Source organism: Polyodon spathula, chromosome 55 (genome assembly GCF_017654505.1).
Source record: "Polyodon spathula isolate WHYD16114869_AA chromosome 55, ASM1765450v1, whole genome shotgun sequence".
Lineage (NCBI taxonomy): Eukaryota > Metazoa > Chordata > Actinopteri > Acipenseriformes > Polyodontidae > Polyodon > Polyodon spathula.
The window spans coordinates 134212-152521 of NC_054588.1; the positions used below are offsets into that span (position 1 = coordinate 134212).

General features: G+C 46.2%; 1 protein-coding gene across 2 annotated transcripts in view; it reads right to left on the reverse strand.

Annotated features, from left to right (window-relative positions):
• LOC121307343 (sarcoplasmic/endoplasmic reticulum calcium ATPase 1-like) overlaps positions 1 to 18310 on the reverse strand; it is a 44780-nt gene that overhangs the window by 23494 nt on the left and 2976 nt on the right. For both annotated transcript variants that reach the window (XM_041239519.1, XM_041239520.1), the window contains exons 2-6: positions 12905 to 12922; positions 12344 to 12426; positions 7240 to 7344; positions 6483 to 6621; positions 6052 to 6218 (exon numbers count right to left, since the gene is read on the reverse strand). In XM_041239519.1, the coding sequence (XP_041095453.1) occupies positions 6052 to 6218; positions 6483 to 6621; positions 7240 to 7344; positions 12344 to 12426; positions 12905 to 12922 (512 nt within the window). The remainder of the gene's footprint in view (positions 1 to 6051; positions 6219 to 6482; positions 6622 to 7239; positions 7345 to 12343; positions 12427 to 12904; positions 12923 to 18310) is intronic.

Genomic DNA, 18310 nt, shown 5'->3' on the forward strand with positions numbered 1-18310 from the left:
AGGCAGTAATTTTCTCTCCAGAAAACTGTCTATCCCAGGCGCCTTCCTGCTGGAGCTGTGTGATGGCAGTGGTCAGTTCCTCGAAGGTCAAAACTGTATCCACTCCACTCTGCTCCTCCTCACTCAGGCTGGGTAGATCCTGAAGCAGGCTCTCCGTGTTATCAGGGTCACACTGTTCTTGTGTAACCAACTGATCTCCTCCCTGCTGTGCGGCTCTCTGCTGATCTTCTCTCTGCTCTGCAGCTCTCTGCTGATCTCCTCTCTGCTGTGCAGCTCTCTGCTCATCTCCTCTCTGCTCATCTGCACTCTGCTCATCTCCACTCTGCTCATCTCCTCTCTGCTGTGCAGCGCTCTGCTCATCTCCTCTCTGCTGTGCAGCGCTCTGCTCATCTCCTCTCTGCTGTGCAGCGCTCTGCTCATCTCCTCTCTGCTGTGCAGCGCTCTGCTCATCTCCTCTCTGCTGTGCAGCGCTCTGCTCATCTCCTCTCTGCTGTGCAGAGCTCTGCTCATCTCCTCTCTGCTGTGCAGCGCTCTGCTCATCTCCTCTCTGCTGTGCAGCGCTCTGCTCATCTCCTCTCTGCTCATCTCCTCTCTGCTGTGCAGTGCTCTGCTCATCTCCTCTCTGCTGTGCAGCGCTCTGCTCATCTCCTCTCTGCTGTGCAGCTCTCTGCTCATTATTTCTCTGCTGTGCAGCTCTCTGCTCATCTCTTCCTTGCTCATCTCCTCTCTGCTCATCTCCTCTCTGCTGTGCAGAGCTCTGCTCATCTCCTCTCTGCACGTCGAGAGACTGTGTTTCGCAGCGTGTGTGTTGCGTCGACGACCTCGTCGACAGAAGACAGGCCCGACGACTCTTCTTCGTGCAACGCAGGACAGGGAGTTCTGGGTACTTCGCTACTCTTGTTGTGATTGACACGGCGAGTAAGACGAGGTGAGGAGATTACGACAAGCGTCGCGAGACTAGTGAGTAGAAACATTAAGCTGCTCATCTCCTCTCTGCTCCACTTCTCCTCCAGCAAGATGCAGAGCTCCTCTCTGCTGTGCAGCGTTCTCCAGGTCTTTTGGGCACAGCCTTGATTTAGCTCAGGGACAACTTCAATTTAAATGTGCAGCCTTACAATTTCAGAGTGCATTCGGAGTGCTAAATATATTAATGGTATTTCAACATCTCGCTTTTTATATTATTTTTTTTTAATGTATGAATGATTAAATGCCTTAGCCATGTTATCAATTGAAAAGACACGATGGCTGACATTCCTGATTTTGATATAAAGTGATCGGAAAATTTACCACGATAAGACACCGCAGAGCAAACTTTTTCTGCGTTTCCAACGAGAAACAGATCCATGGACAGTGCTTCTACCACTGAGGTCAACCCCCTGGACCCCACCCCTGCTCATCTCCTCTCTGCCACCAGCCGCCACTGTCTCTGAGGCTGTTTGCAGTCTCTGTCTCTGCTCTGAGTCTGTCACTGTGTCTCTGACTCTCTCTGCTCATCTCCTCTCTGCTGTGCAGCTGTCGCTGTGTCTCTCTGGCCTCTGAGCCTGTCGCTGTATCATACACTGAGGCTGTCGCTGGGGGGGGGAAGATGTCTCAGGCTGTCGCTCTGTCTCTGTGTCTCTGCAGCTGTCGCTGTGTCTCTGAGGCTGTCGCAGTGTCTCTGAGGCTGTCGCTGTGTCTCTGGCTCTGAGGCTGTCTCTGTCTCTGACTCTGAGGCTGTCGCTGTGTCTCTGAAGCTGTCGCTGTGTCTCTGGCTCTGAGGCTGTCACTGTGTCTCTGACTCTGAGCTGTCTCTGCTGAGGCTGTCTCTGTGTCTCTGAGGCTGTCGCTGTGTCTCTGACTCTGAGGCTGTCACTGTGTCTCTGGCTCTGAGGCTGTCGCTGTGTCTCTGGCTGCATGCTGTCGCTGTGTCTCTGAGGCTGTCGCTGTGTCTCACTCTGCTGTCCTGTGTCCCTCAGCTCTCTGAGGCTGAGCTGTGTCTCTAACACTGAGGCTGTCAACTTCTCCTCCAGCAAGATGCCCAGCATATTTCTGTATTTCTTTTCTTCATTGAACGGTCAGGGTCTGAGGCTGGATTTGTCTCTGAGGCTCTCCTGGCTCTGAGGCACATCGCTGCATTCCACGCGGAGAGCCTTTACTGGGTGCACCATTTTTTTCCGGTTCTTGGTCTTTTGGGATTGATTTAGATTCAGGGACAACTTCAATTTAAATGTCTCTGAGGCAATTTCAGAGTGCATTCTGAGTGCTGAGCCTGTCGCTGTGTCTCTGAACATGTCGCTGTGTCTCTGAGCCTGTCGCTGTGTCTGAATGATTAAATGCCTGTAGCCATGTTGTCTCTGAAAAAGTCACTGTGTCTCTGATTCCTGACTTTAATAACAAAGTCTCTGAGGCTGTCGCTGTGTCTCTGAGGCTGTCGCTGTGTCTCTGGCTCTGAGGCTGTCGCTGTGTCTCTGAGGCTGTCGCTGTGTCTCTCTCTGAGGCTGTCGCTGTGTCTCTGGCTCTGAGGCTGTCGCTGTGTCTCTGAGGCTGTCGCTGTGTCTCTGAGGCTGTCGCTGTGTCTCTGGCTCTGAGCCTGTCGCTGTGTCTCTGAGGCTGTCGCTGTGTCTCTGACTCTGAGGCTGTCGCTGTGTCTCTGGCTCTGAGGCTGTCGCTGTGTCTCTCGCTGTGTCTCTGGCTCTGAGGCTGTCGCTGTGTCTCTGAGGCTGTCGCTGTGTCTCTGAGGCTGTCGCTGTGTCTCTGGCTCTGAGGCTGTCACTGTGTCTCTGAGGCTGTCGCTGTGTCTCTGAGGCTGTCGCTGTGTCTCTGAGGCTGTCGCTGTGTCTCTGACTCTGAGGCTGTCGCTGTGTCTCTGAGGCTGTCGCTGTGTCTCTGTGGCTGGCTGTCGCTGTGTCTCTGAGGCTGTTGCTGTGTCTCTGGCTCTGAGGCTGTCTCTGTGTCTCTGAGGCTGTCGCTGTGTCTCTGTGGCTGTCGCTGTGTCTCTGAGGCTGTCGCTGTGTCTCTGGCTCTGAGCCTGTCTGTGTCTCTGAGGCTGTCGCTCTGAGGCTGTCGCTGTGTCTCTGAGGCTGTCGCTGTGTCTCTGACTCTGAGCCTGTCGCTGTGTCTCTGAGGCTGTCGCTGTGTCTCTGAGGCTGTCGCTGTCGTCTCTGCTGTCTCTGTGTCTCTGAGGCTGTCGCTGTGACTCTGTCGCTGTGTCTCTGAGGCTGTCGCTGTGTCTCTGAGGCTGTCGCTGTGTCTCTCTCTGCTGTCGCTGTGTCTCTGAGGCTGTCGCTGTGTCTCTGAGGCTGTCGCTGTGTCTCTGGCTCTGAGGCTGTCACTGTGTCTCTGCTGTCGCTGTGTCTCTGAGGCTGTCGCTGTGTCTCTGAGGCTGTCGCTGTGTCTCTGACTCTGAGCCTGTCGCTGTGTCTCTGAGGCTGTCGCTGTGTCTCTGAGGCTGTCGCTGTGTCTCTGAGGCTGTCGCTGTGTCTCTGGCTCTGAGGCTGTCGCTGTGTCTCTGAGGCTGTCGCTGTGTCTCTGAGGCTGTTGCTGTGTCTCTGGCTCTGAGGCTGTCGCTGTGTCTCTGAGGCTGTCGCTGTGTCTCTGAGGCTGTCGCTGTGTCTCTGGCTCTGAGGCTGTCGCTGTGTCTCTGAGGCTGTCGCTGTGTCTCTGAGGCTGGCTGTGTCTCTGAGGCTGTTGCTGTGTCTCTGGCTCTGAGGCTGTCACTGTGTCTCTGAGGCTGTCGCTGTGTCTCTGAGGCTGTCGCTGTGTCTCTGAGGCTCTGTCTGCTGTGTCTCTGAGCTGTCGCTGTGTCTGAGGCTGTGTCTCTGAGGCTGTCGCTGTGTCTCGAGGCTGTCGGCTGTCGCTGTGTCTCTGTCTCTGAGGCTGTCGCTGTGTCTCTGAGGCTGTCGCTGTGTCTCTGGCTCTGAGGCTGTCGCTGTGTCTCTGCTGTCGCTGTGTCTCTGGCTCTGAGGCTGTCGCTGTGTCTCTGACTCTGAGGCTGTCGCTGTGTCGCTGTGTCTCTGAGGCTGTCGCTGTGTCTCTGAGGCTGTCGCTGTGTCTCTGTGGCTGTCGCTGTGTCTCTGAGGCTGTCGCTGTGTCTCTGGCTCTGAGGCTGTCGCTGTGTCTCTGAGGCTGTCGCTGTGTCTCTGTGGCTGTCGCTGTGTCTCTGAGGCTGTCGCTGTGTCTCTGGCTCTGAGGCTGTCGCTGTGTCTGTGTCTCTGAGGCTGTCGCTGTGTCTCTGGCTCTGAGGCTGTCGCTGTGTCTCTGAGGCTGTCGCTGTGTCTCTGGCTCTGAGGCTGTCGCTGTGTCTCTGAGGCTGTCGCTGTGTCTCTGAGGCTGTCGCTGTGTCTCTGAGGCTGTGTGTGTGGCTCTGAGGCTGTCTGAGGCTGCTGTGTCTCTGAGCTGTGTCTCTGTCTGGCTGTGTCTGTCTGTGTCTCTGAGGCTGTCGCTGTGTCTCTGAGGCTGTCGCTGTGTCTCTGAGGCTGTCGCTGTGTCTCTGAGGCTGTCGCTGTGTCTCTGGCTCTGAGGCTGTCGCTGTGTCTCTGTTCATTTTCCATATCACGCCAATTCTCTACATCCCATATCGGTGCTTTTTGCTGATCTACGATCAGCAGAAGAAACAACATTAACTCACAAATACACTGATATGGTTCATTTTTAAATACAGCAAATACAGCACAGAGAGAGAGAGAAAGAGAGAGACAGAGGAAACCTCGGCTCTAGGGAATAGTGTGGTAGATTATACCATAACTGATATAGACCCAGAATTAATAAATTATTTTATATTCAGGCAACAAACACCCTTATCTGACCACAATCAAATAACACTATACCTAAAATGATCAACACAAATCATCCAGGAACAAGAACCCCCCAAGAAATTCTTTCAACTCAAACCCCGTTAGAAATGGACAGAAAGCTGTACAGAGGAATTTAAACATATGAGCAGCCCAGAGACTGAAAACATGTTAAACAATTTTCAGTCTACAGAATATGAGCCCAATAAAATTGGATTAAATGTAGCAATCAAAAAACTAAATGAAATACTTGAAATTATAGCAAAAAAATCTAAAATACAAACTTTCAATACAAAATGTACAAACAAAAAGACAAAACAAAATGAAATCTGGTTTGATAGCCAACGTGCGGCTGCCAGAAAGGTCCTCAGACAGCTATCTAACAAGCACAGTGAGCCCCACAGGCAGGAACTGCGCCCCAGCTATCGCCAGGCTGGACAGCACTACAAGAACCTGCTCTGAAAGAAACCACAAGAGCACACATCCCAAAATGAAACGACATCGAAGAGTCTATTGAGCAAAACTCCTGGGAAACTGGCACCAGTATATCAACCAGTTGAAGACACACAAAATTCTGATCAGACCACTATCATCCAAAATTACATGATTTGGAAAAAAATAATCAAAAACAATCAAAACCCACTAGATGCCCCGATCACATGTCAGGAGCTGACATGGAATCTTCCCATCATTGCTTTGGCAATACTTGTAAAAATCAGTAATGCAAATAAAGCACTTGAAATTTAAAAAAAAATGAAATTGAAATTGGAAAAATTGAATTGAGAGAGAGAATACAGCACAGAGAAAGAGAGAGACACAGAGAGAGAGGGAAACAGAGAGAGACAGAGAGACAGACCCTGGAGCACGGGGATCAGGCACTCATGTGCACCCATGTCCACTGTAAATATAAAGAGGGAGGGAGGGAGGGTTGTTGTATTGGGTTGTCTGGACTGTTTTGTAATAATGTTCATCGTTGAATTGCTTTCATTTTGTCATGCCAATAAAGCATTTTTTGAATTTGAATTTGAATTTGAGAGAAAGAGAGAGAGAGAGAGAGAGAGAGAGAGAGAGAGAGAGAGAGAGAGAGAGAGAGAGAGAGAGGAAGTGGGAGAGAAAGGAAGGGGGGGAGCAGAAGATGTGAGCAGAAGATTCCCGAGCGGTGAGGAGGGAAGTGGGTTAATAATAACACAGAGAGCAAGGAAGTTTCTTAGATAAGAAAAGGAAGGCGAGATGGAGAGATGGAGAGGAGGAGAGGAGGAGAGAAGGATGGAAGGAGACTCACAGAGAACAGCATGTTCTTCTTGTCCTGGTTGACGGCACGGGGGTCGGGGACAGGGTCAGTGTGCTTGATCACCGACACGGACTCCCCTGTCAGGATGGACTGGTCCACTCGCAGCGTGGTGGAGATGATAGAGGTGAGTCTGATATCAGCAGGGACCTTATCACCAACTAGAGAGGAGGGGGAGAGAGGGAGAGAGGGTGGGGATGAGTCATCAGTAACTCCGTTACAATTTATTGCCTACTACCCCTCCCCCTACGGAGTATCTCCAATCTGTCTGGTACCTGGAAGTGTCTGTCTTTCTGGAAGATAACATCTAGAAAATCTAAAATCATACACAAGAGTCAGTGTCTCTCCCTCTCTCTCTCTCTCTCTCTCTCTCTCTCTCTCTCTCTCTCTCTCTCTCTCTCTCTCTCTCCCTCTCTCTCTCTCACCTGCCACCTCCACAATGTCTCCCGGTACAATTTCCCTTGCTTTGATCCTCTGCACGCTCTTCCTGTCTGTTCGGTAAACCTTCCCGATCTCCGGCTCGTACTCCTTCAGGGCCTCGATAGCGCTCTCCGCATTCCTCTCCTGGGGAGAGAGAGGGAGAGGGGGTTAGAGCAGGGGGGCAGACGATATGTCTGGTCAACCCTGTCTTTTGTATCAGTTAATATGTCTGGTTGACCCTGTCTGTTATATCAGTTTTATTATTTACTTAATTTCTGAAGTAAGGATGTGGCTTTATAAGTGACAACTAAGGGGAGGGTAACTGTAATTTCCTTCCCTCCTCCCTTATCTCTCCATCTCACCCTCCAACCCTCCCTCTCTCCTCCCATCCCTCCCTCTCTCCTCCTCCCCCTCACTCCCTCCCTACATCCCTCCCTCTCGCCTCCTTCCCCTCACTCCTACCTGAGAGGGAGAGGGAGGGAGGAAGGAGGAGGGTGAGGTCCCTCCCTCTCTCATCCTCCCCCTCACTCCCTCCCTCTCCCCTACTGAGGGAGGGAGGGGGATGAGGGAGGGATGTAGGGACTCCTCCTACCTTCCCCTCACTCCCTCCCTCCCCTCCCCCTCTCTCCTCCCATTCCTCCCTCTCTCCTCCTTCCCCTCACTCCCTCCCTCCTCCTCCTTCCCCTTCTCCTCCCTCCCTCCTCCCATCCCTCCATCTCTCCTCCTCCCCCTCCCTCCGTCCATCCCTCTCTCCTCCCTCACCTGCCACACCCCGACGATGGCATTGGCAATGAGAATCAGCAGGATGACGAAGGGCTCCACGAAGGCCGTGACAGTCTCCTCACCTTCCTCAAACAAGGCCAGGACCTGAGGAGAGAGAGGCAGGGGATGAGCGTGTGAGAGAGGGGGGGGGAGAGAGTGAGAAAGAAATTTCTTTCTCTTTCTCATTCTCTCTCATTGACAAGTGGAAAAAAGAACAAAGGCCTCTGTGCTTCAAAACACAAAACAGCTTCAATCAGACCCCAGTTTCAGTTCTAGTGCCTTCACCAGTGTTATGAATATTCTTCTGCTTGAATCAGTTTCTTCATCTCCACTGATTGAGTTCTGGATGATGAAACACTAGAGTCCAAACGCTGCTCTGCTTGACTCAGTTTAGTTTCAATAACACTGATGAAGGCACTGGAGCCCAAACGCTGGTCTGCTTGACTCAGTTTAGTTTCAATAACACTGATGAAGGCACTGGAGCCCAAACGCTGGTCTGCTTGACTCAGTTTAGTTTCAATAACACTGATGAAGGCACTAGAGCCCAAACGCTGGTCTGCTTGACTCAGTTTAGTTTCAATAACACTGATGAAGGCACTGGAGCCCAAACGCTGGTCTGCTTGACTCAGTTTAGTTTCAGTAACACTGATGAAGGCACTGGAGCCCAAACGCTGGTCTGCTTGACTCAGTTTAGTTTCAATAACGCTGATGAAGGCACTGGAGCCCAAACGCTGGTCTGCTTGACTGTTTAGTTTCAGTAACGCTGATGAAGGCACTGGAGCCCAAACGCTGGTCTGCTTGACTCAGTTTAGTTTCAATAACACTGGTGAAGGCACTAGAGCTGACTTTCCTGTTTCTTTGCTTGTAGGAGCCAACCATTGTTTCTTTTTGTGTTTTATTTCTTTATTTAGCTCTTATTGTTATAACGACTGTAACGGTTTGCTCAAAGATTATTTTAAGTGCATAAACGTAAAAATAATTTAACGTTTGGTATGATTAAAGCTGCTTGTGGCTATGTGCAGTCTGTTTTGCAAATGAAATATTGTACAGTTGTATATTGTGGGATTACTCCAGTCTAACCTCCTGTCCCAGGCAGTTTACTGATGAGATCAAATTTATATATTTTGTGTGTTTTGTTGTTGTTTGCACTATTTTGATACTGAGTTTATTTATGCACTTAAAAAAGTTTTACTCTACATATATATATATACACACGTTAATACAGGAAGGTGCACCACGCAGACCTGGGACCTCTCACACTACAAGATACAAGACTAGGGTGTGTGAACTATGCATTAGTTGCAGAGTCACTTACAACAATGTCTCACCTGAAAGACAGAGCACAAGGAAGTTAAATGACTTGCTCAGGGTTACAAAGTGAGCCACTGGCTGAGCTGGGATTTGAACCAAAGACCTTCTGGTTACAAGCCTGTTTCTTTAACCACTGGACCACACAGCCTCCATGTGTGTTCTGTATTTATATATATTTTTTTTTGTTTTTATTGTTCCACTCAGTTTCCCTGCCTGGAACTAAGTTGTGGAGTGGCCCCTAATTTATGACCATTGCATTGCATCTAGCTGGAGGTGACAAGTGGTACTGCTGGAAATATTTAGCATTAAAGTTGTTAGTCAGTCTTATTTTTTATTGCTCTTATTGTAATCATTGCCAGCAATTCTTTTTAGCCTGTGACATTAATACATATCTTTCCATTGTGATCTGTTTACTTGTTATTTAGCACTTATTTGATAAAGGCTTGAATGGGGACCCAAAGGTCTGTTTACAAAATTGGGTATTCGGAGCTGCTCTTTGCTCCTGGTTAAACTAGGGTGGCGTAGTCCAGATTTTAGCTCATAGGGGCACTACGCTGCACTTAGTTTCTTCAAGTTTTGTTCATCTTCTGACAGAGAGGTTTCACTCAGGTGAGAGAGAGGGAGAGGAGAATATCTTCCACTCGCTAGTGAGGTCAACGTCATTCCACTGCTCTGAAGCCCTCCCGACCCTTCTCATCTCTTGGATCCAGGATTAAGTTACTGTGGCTGTCGGCTAGGCTCCCCCTCTCCCGAAATAACTAGCCCCTCAGAGCAACTGCATGCCTTGTTTGGGCAAACTGTGTGGGACAGAGGGGGTGGGTAGAGGAGCAGGGAGGAGAGAGAGGGGTGGGTAGAGGAGCAGGGAGGAGAGGGGGGGCATGTACACCTGATCTTTAGAACAGGTGCCATCCTTTCAAATCTAGCTGGAATGCTCCCAAAATAGAGACAACTTCTGCTGGCAACAACTGTGACACTGAGAAAAACAGAACGTCCTTGAATTAACACAATGACAATGACCTTTCACACAGCACAACATTACATATTCAACTGTGCTGTCTGAAACTCAGGGCTGAATCATTGCTGGAGCCACAGTCTAGTATAATATATAAAACTATGGCTATTGAAACTCAGGGGGGGCTGTGTGAATCATTGCTGGAGCCACAGTCTAGTATAATATATAAAACTATGGCTATTGAAACTCAGGGGGGCTGTCTGAATCATTGCTGGAGCCACAGTCCAGTATAATATATAAAACTATGGCTATTGAAACTCAGGGGGGCTGTGTGAATCATTGCTGGAGCCACAGTCCAGTATAATATATAAAACTATGGCTATTGAAACTCAGGGGGGCTGTGTGAATCATTGCTGGAGCCACAGTCCAGTATAATATATAAAACTATGGCTATTGAAACTCAGGGGGGCTGTGTGAATCATTGCTGGAGCCACAGTCCAGTATAATATATAAAACTATGGCTATTGAAACTCAGGGGGGCTGTGTGAATCATTGCTGGAGCCACAGTCCAGTATAATATATAAAACTATGGCTATTGAAACTCAGGGGGGCTGTGTGAATCATTGCTGGAGCCACAGTCCAGTATAATATATAAAACTATGGCTATTGAAACTCAGGGGGGCTGTGTGAATCATTGCTGGAGCCACAGTCCAGTATAATATATAAAACTATGGCTATTGAAACTCAGGGGGGCTGTGTGAATCATTGCTGGAGCCACAGTCCAGTATAATATATAAAACTATGGCTATTGAAACTCAGGGGGGCTGTGTGAATCATTGCTGGAGCCACAGTCCAGTATAATATATAAAACTATGGCTATTGAAACTCAGGGGGGCTGTGTGAATCATTGCTGGAGCCACAGTCCAGTATAATATATAAAACTATGGCTATTGAAACTCAGGGGGGCTGTGTGAATCATTGCTGGAGCCACAGTCCAGTATAATATATAAAACTATGGCTATTGAAACTCAGGGGGGCTGTGTGAATCATTGCTGGAGCCACAGTCCAGTATAATATATAAAACTATGGCTATTGAAACTCAGGGGGGCTGTGTGAATCATTGCTGGAGCCACAGTCCAGTATAATATATAAAACTATGGCTATTGAAACTCAGGGGGGCTGTGTGAATCATTGCTGGAGCCACAGTCCAGTATAATATATAAAACTATGGCTATTGAAACTCAGGGGGGCTGTGTGAATCATTGCTGGAGCCACAGTCCAGTATAATATATAAAACTATGGCTATTGAAACTCAGGGGGGCTGTGTGAATCATTGCTGGAGCCACAGTCCAGTATAATATATAAAACTATGGCTATTGAAACTCAGGGGGGCTGTGTGAATCATTGCTGGAGCCACAGTCCAGTATAATATATAAAACTATGGCTATTGAAACTCAGGGGGGCTGTGTGAATCATTGCTGGAGCCACAGTCCAGTATAATATATAAAACTATGGCTATTGAAACTCAGGGGGGCTGTGTGAATCATTGCTGGAGCCACAGTCCAGTATAATATATAAAACTATGGCTATTGAAACTCAGGGGGCTGTGTGAATCATTGCTGGAGCCACAGTCCAGTATAATATATAAAACTATGGCTATTGAAACTCAGGGGGGGCTGTCTCAGCCTTTTCATTTCCAGCTGCCGACTATATTGTCGTCTATTTTGCCAGATGAGGCGCCTAGTTATTTCAAAAAGCTTTTACCATGCTCGTATTGTTCCAGTGAATAGTACTCAAAATGTTTATTTTCTTCCAATAAAATTCATTACGTATGTAAATCGAGTAAAACATTTAGTCTCTAAGGGCATTTTGTTTCCGGAGTTATGTTTCCATGGACCAATCAGTTTCGAGCTTACAAACTATGTTGGTGATGAAGTCCGAACTGTACAATCATTTACTTGAGTCAGTAACTGTACATACAGTAGAGTTGTGAAATTGTATAACGTTTTGTTTTTTTAAACAAACAACCTGCGTTTTCTATGTAAGATCGTCTTTTTTTACTCGACGTTTACGAAATACACACTGAGTATATGACACATTGTAAAATGTATTATGCAATTAATTCATGAAACGATATTCGCATTGCGCAATTCATGAATATGACTGTTGATTATTTGATGCGCTTTGTTTTGCTGATTCAGTCTTTATTAAATGAAAAATATCACTATATGAGCTACAAGATGTACCGCCATTGCTGCATAACGAGTTGCTTGAAACTGTGGTCTAGTATTGACTGTTTACACACAACGTGTATGTGTACAGATAAAAGTAAACACACAAACACGCACGTACAAATACGCACACACACAGTGTAATTATCTATATGTTTAAATAGGCACGGTATTTAACATGACTAAACACAAAGGTTTTTTATTTTTAGAAGACTAAATTCCCTTTTTCAAAAGTTCAAGTCAAATGGAAATGCATGTTCACACTTCTGTACAGTATGGATCTCTTCTTCTGCCTCCTCTTCTGGTGTCACACTATCAGGTAAGAGCAGCAGTGAAGAGGGAGGGTATTTTCATGCTAAATGGAATGCAATAAAGTATTCTTTTTTTTACCCGGGAAAGGGAATTGACGCTTGGGTATAGACGCGCTGGTGTGGCGCTGACCTACTGGCCCTCAATAAAATAACAGTGTCGCGCAGCGCTGGTGTGTCCAGGCCCTTTAGGGTGATAAAAGGCACGGTGCAAACACACATAGACGATATAACATGCATTGTCAACTCTACGTCTGAATTATACACACACCTATAGTTCAGTACATTTGGGACACACTTACAAAGGAGATGCAGGCCGCAAGAAGCAGGATTCTGACCAGCAAGTCTTCAAACTGCTCGACAACCAGCTCCCAGATTGTCTTTCCTGAAGAGAGAGCGGGAGAGAGAGTATTCAGCAGAGGGGGTTATAACCTCTACAGCACACATCTACACACACACACACACACACAGAGACACACACACACACACACACACACACACACACACACACACACACACACACACACACACAGTGCAACAGGCGGCCTGCTTAACACTGCCATGCATTCAATATTTAAAATAGCTTTACAGGGTGGAAATTGCATTGGCTCCTATGAGGCTGTTGGGGTTAGAGATTATAAATCCCTATTTTATTTTCTTTCTTTCTCTCTATTTCTTTACTTTTCAGCTACACTCACAGCGTATTATTATTATTATTATTATTATTATTATTATTATTATTATTATTATTATGATGATGATGTTGTACCAAAAACACTTGTTTTTGTTCTTGTTTTATAAGTTTTGGTGTTTCTTAAAAGTTGAAAATAGTAAAATTAATAAATAAATAAATTGGAACGTACCTTCTTCAGCTGGGAGCTCTGTCCATTGGAAGAACCGAGATAAAGAGGGAGGCAGAAAGAAGAGGAGAGAAGAGAGGAGAGGGGAAGGGGAAGGAGAGGGGGAGAGAGGGAGAGAATGATTAAAAACATTACAGTGAATTCAGTTTCATTCAGCGATAACATAGTATATTATAAGCTCTCTCTAATATTATCAGTTCTCCTCAGCACTCTCAATGTGTTTTTTTGTTTTGTAAAATTGACCTTATTTTCACTCCTTTCAAAGTTTCAAGTTAAGATTGGAAGAAATGTGGCCCCTAGTTACTCAACCCCACAAGCATTATAATAATGAGAAAGTCACTGAAAGAGACGAGAGCTTAGCACAAATATTTTACATGTTTCTCTACTGCGTTTGAGTCATTTAAATATAATGAATACTGTTAATGTGTGGAAATGTATGCAAATTACATCACAAGATACCGCGAGGGTGGTATTTCATATGCAATCCATATTCACTTAAGGACGCTAAAGGTACCACTTATTGAAACCAGGTGGTGTCACAGAACCAGCAGATTACACTTAACAAATTAATATCCCAAAAGCAGGCCATTTTTTTAACTGAATTTTTTACCATCCGTTAGTTAAGGCGGACACACTTGGACACGTTCAGCTTGTTCGATGTTGATGGAACAGGTTTTATCTATATCTGTTCTAACATCACCGCTGACAGCGATTTGGGGATGCTGTTTGTGCATTTTGATTGGGTTTTTCCAACAGAAAGTTCAAAGTACTAGTTATATTGTAGCAGTACTCGGTTAACTCAGGCAGGGTGAGGACCCCGGGACCTCTCGCACTGAAGCATAGCGCCGGTACCGCTGTACAGAAGAGCTGGCTCTTTTGCAATGACCGTATATCGGGCTTATGTCTTTGTATGTGATTACGTCACCTTCCAGCCCTGCTGCTGCCTTCCCCCGTGCACGCTACACTCTCCCCTGCCAGCCTCAGTCTTCTCACCAAGCTACAGTCCGACGAGTGCGTGCCGGGGTACATACTGAATTACAAGCAAACTGCTTTGTAGTTTTCCATACTTAAATAAAACATCTACCGGTACATGATGTTAATCTCAATCCAACAAAAAGATGATGCAAAACTTTTGCCACGGCTATGCGTGCGGGGCTTCACCACATTTCACCGGGCTGGTCGACCGAAGGGCAGGGAGATAAACGGTTTCGCCAAACCAGCTTGTTCAGTTCTGTTCGCTCTCACGAAATTACGCCTTTATGATCACATCTCCCAACAGAGCAATCACACGACCTTAACGCTGACCTATTGGCAGAGCGCTTGCTGCGTCCCACGACTAGTGTAGAGGGTTGGCGAGGCAACTATGCTGTTCGAACTGGATAACCGTCGACGAACGCTAGGTCCTGCATTTTGTTCTGACAGTCGACTGCTTCTAACTAGCACATTTATAACGCAATTAAACTCCAGGTCGGTTATGAATGAAACTATGCCAAGCAAAAAGATTACCGTCATCTAATCTGCAATGGAGATATAAAACAAATGCAAATCAGTAATTTCACCTTAGTCTTCTTATTTTTATTATTAACTCAGGTCACGGGGGTGGGGGCTTTTTTTTTTAGACGGGGGGGGTGGGGGTGGGGGGCGCTACCAGGACGCCTGAAGTAACATGCGAGTCAGAGGCGGGAAGTTTAAAATGGTTGTTAAACTCGTGTTGTATTAGCTTTCAGTGCATGATTATACATTAGAAATACAGACAGCTGTCATTTCAACAGAAGTTCGCCTTCAAAGCTAAGAAAAGGGGATGTTGCATGCAGACGGTGGGGTTCTGTTTTGCTCAACTCGTAATGTGTCTTTGGATCATCTAAGAAAAGGCACTCTTGACTATTGCCCAGTACACTAAAACAAGCAAGTCAAACTAAAGAACTACCCAACAAGCAGTTCACAATCACAGGACTGTTTCAAAAGCGCACAGAAAGTGAAGCAACACATAATGTCAACATCAAATTAGTGAAAGCCTTTAGTGCAGCGAACATACCTCCTCAACAGCTGCTCAGTGAAATGTTACAAAGTTTTTTTAATGAAAAAAATCCTGAACTGGAGTCGTGTGAACCAAAGGAGGGTGACTGTGTCCTTGTTGAGTTTTGTGGCACAAAGAAAAGTCAGCAAAATGTTTACTGCACTGGCATGGCACTGAACCAAAAGGATGGATAACGAGAATGAAATCAGATTGCATGCCAGCAGAACAATGTCTGGTAAATTTCTAGTGCCAGAAATTCCAGATATCTCATCAGTAAATGAAGACAGTATTAGGGCCACATTGCCAAGGCTAGTGTTCCCTGGCCAGACAAGACACCAGACGGGAAACTTCTCTTTTGAAGTTGATTTTGGAAACATTGAAATTGTTTCCAAATTGAAAAAGGGGCCGTACATGTGTTACAGCCATTGTTCTTTTACCAGAGAAAATCCCAGTTAGTGAATTGATATTTTGAGAGAGAGGTTTGTGACCTTGACATGTGTTAAAAGGCACTGAGATGTACTGCAGTAATAGAGTTCTAGGCCAGACAGACAGCCAGCTGGCTAACTGTCTCTTTGATTTTGTAATTGAGCTACAGTTATATCTAAGGCAATGTAAGGTGGTAATTAAATTTTTGCTAATGTTGTCAACAGTTTTGTGTTTCATAAATAGTGTTATGTAAATAAAACTGATGGTGTCCTGTTTAAGGCATTGCGATATATCTGGCCTCTCACACACATTGTCTCATCCTGCCCCATGTACTGTCTCAAAGTACCCCCTAGTGGGGCGTGCTGAGAAAAGTTGTGGTTTCCTTGTTTTCCATCTGACAAATGTCCCGTTTACATATAAATAACTTCATAGCCTGCATCCTGACGCTGAAAGATGTTTTTAATCTTTCAGCATTACAGGTCTGTGCCCGTTTAAAACAGTTGTGTCTCACTATGCCCGCCTATGCAACCAGGACACTGATGAGCAAGGCAGCTCTGTTTTGTACATTATTTTCATCCCACAGAGTTTACAGCTGCTAATCCAGAGGAATTTACTGCTTGGTAGATACTGTACACTGCATCTGGACTCTACCCACACACCAGTAGTGGGTCTGGATTTCATTAAGACGCTTGTGGAGAATGCCATTGATTTTAACTGTGTGTATGCCTTTGTAATAATAAACAATGTGACTGAGGCAGAAACGTCTATGCGTAGACTATAAATTACACAGTAATTTTAATTTGTGTGTCAATATAAGCTTTGAAGGTTTACAAAACTCGAAAATGTTGCTGGATTTGACATTCAAGGTTGTTTTTAAAAAATCTAATTTGTTTGCTTGATGCATTTTTTTGAAGCCAACGCGGACCGTTTTAAATGTCTTGTTTGCGGCAGAAATTTGTTGCAATGTTAAAGTGCTTCAGCCTTGCTTTTTGGACGATGTTCTTGATGAACTATCATGATAACACATTTTAGCCAGCAACTTCCGTGGAATATCATGTAAATAGATTTAAAAATAAATAAATAAATAAAATGACGGCCCCTGTATGGTGCTGCCATCATGCACTTTCCTATCAGCTGCTTTCTGACTTTTTCTTTGCGCCCAAATAAGACCAGTTTGAAATCGGTCTTATATATGTACCATTTAAGGCTGGTGTCGTAAACGATACCGCCTCCTCGATGATAGTGCCGCCATAGTCGAGAGACGCACCTAACCCTGCATTTATCCAGCTACATTACTCGGAGAGAATTAGAGGGAAAGCAGCACAACTCTAAAGATGAGTCTATTCATTTTCCCAAGAAACGCTATACAATACATCTGATCTGCCACCCAGAAAGACACTATCAGACGGGGAGGCACTGTTGGTTACAACACTGACGCAGCTTTATTACAAGTGAGCCCCATCTACAATTTGCCCATGTAACCTACACGCAAATTACGCTGTAGCAGAACTGGGGCCCCCACGAGGTCACCGCTTGTTTGGGACATTTTACAAAACCTGCATGCGGGCGGACGGGTCCACACACGTGGAGATATTTGCACAGAAGCGTGCTTTTGGTTACTTGTGTCCTTTTTGACAGCTATGCATTTCCTTCTCGATTACAGCAGGCCTGGTTTCTGAGTCTCTCACCAAGCAGCTTCCTACTAATGTACCAAATGCTCCATGCCCTCTACCTCCTGGGAGAGATCCATCCCTAGTCCTACTATGCCAGAGGCATCAGTCTGCAGGATGCGATGTATGACTCAGGCTCAATTTACAGATTCATTTATTTCAGTTTTAGGGTCAATTTAAAAATCTGCCCTTAGAAAAAAAGGTAGATAAAGGTAAACTTGTACAATGCGAGAGGCTGAAGAAAATTCAAATGTGTATGTCTGCATGGATTAAATCCATAGTGTTTGATTCTCTCGCTACAAAACAAAACCCAAAAAGAAGTCAAACTCATGCCTTTTTTTTGTTAAACTACACTGTTTTGTTCTATTGAATGCAATGCTACTACTGGTCCTTCCACTTCCAAGTGAAAAAAATATTCTAGAAAATATTGTAGAAAATGAATTAAAAATCAAAACTGAAATAGCTGGGTTGGATAAGTGTCCACCCCCCTTGTAATAGCAATCCTAAATTAGCTCAGGTGTAACCAATCGCCTTCAAAATTACACATCAAGTTAAGTGGCCTCCACTGGTGTTAAATTGTAGTGATTCACATGATTTCAGGATACATTCAGTATTTCCTGTAGGTTCCCTCTGCTGGGTAGTGCATTTCAAACAAAGACTCAACCATAAGCACCAAGGAGCTTTTAAAAGAACTCTGGGACAAAGTTGTTGAAAGGCACAGGTCAATATGTGCACATTGCACAGCGGAGTGCATTGCACAGTGGAGCGCATTGCACAGCAGAGCACATTGCACAGTGGAGCACATTGCACAGCGGAGCGCATTGCACAGCAGAGCACATTGCACAGCAGAGCACATTGAACAGCAGAGCACATTGCACAGGGGAGCACATTGCACAGCAGAGCACATTGCACAGCGGAGCACATTGCACAGCAGAGCATTGCACAGGGGAGCACATTGCACAGGGGAGCACATTGCACAGGGGAGCACATTGCACAGCAGAGCACATTGCACAGCGGAGCACATTGCACAGGGGAGCACATTGCACAGCAGAGCACAGCAGGGGAGCACATTGCACAGGGGAGCACATTGCACAGGGGAGCACATTGCACAGGGGAGCACATTGCACAGGGGAGCACATTGCACAGCGGAGCACATTGCACAGCAGAGCACATTGCACAGGGGAGCACATTGCACAGGGGAGCACATTGCACAGGGGAGCACATTGCACAGCAGAGCACATTGCACAGGGGAGCACATTGCACAGGGGAGCACATTGCACAGCAGAGCACATTGCA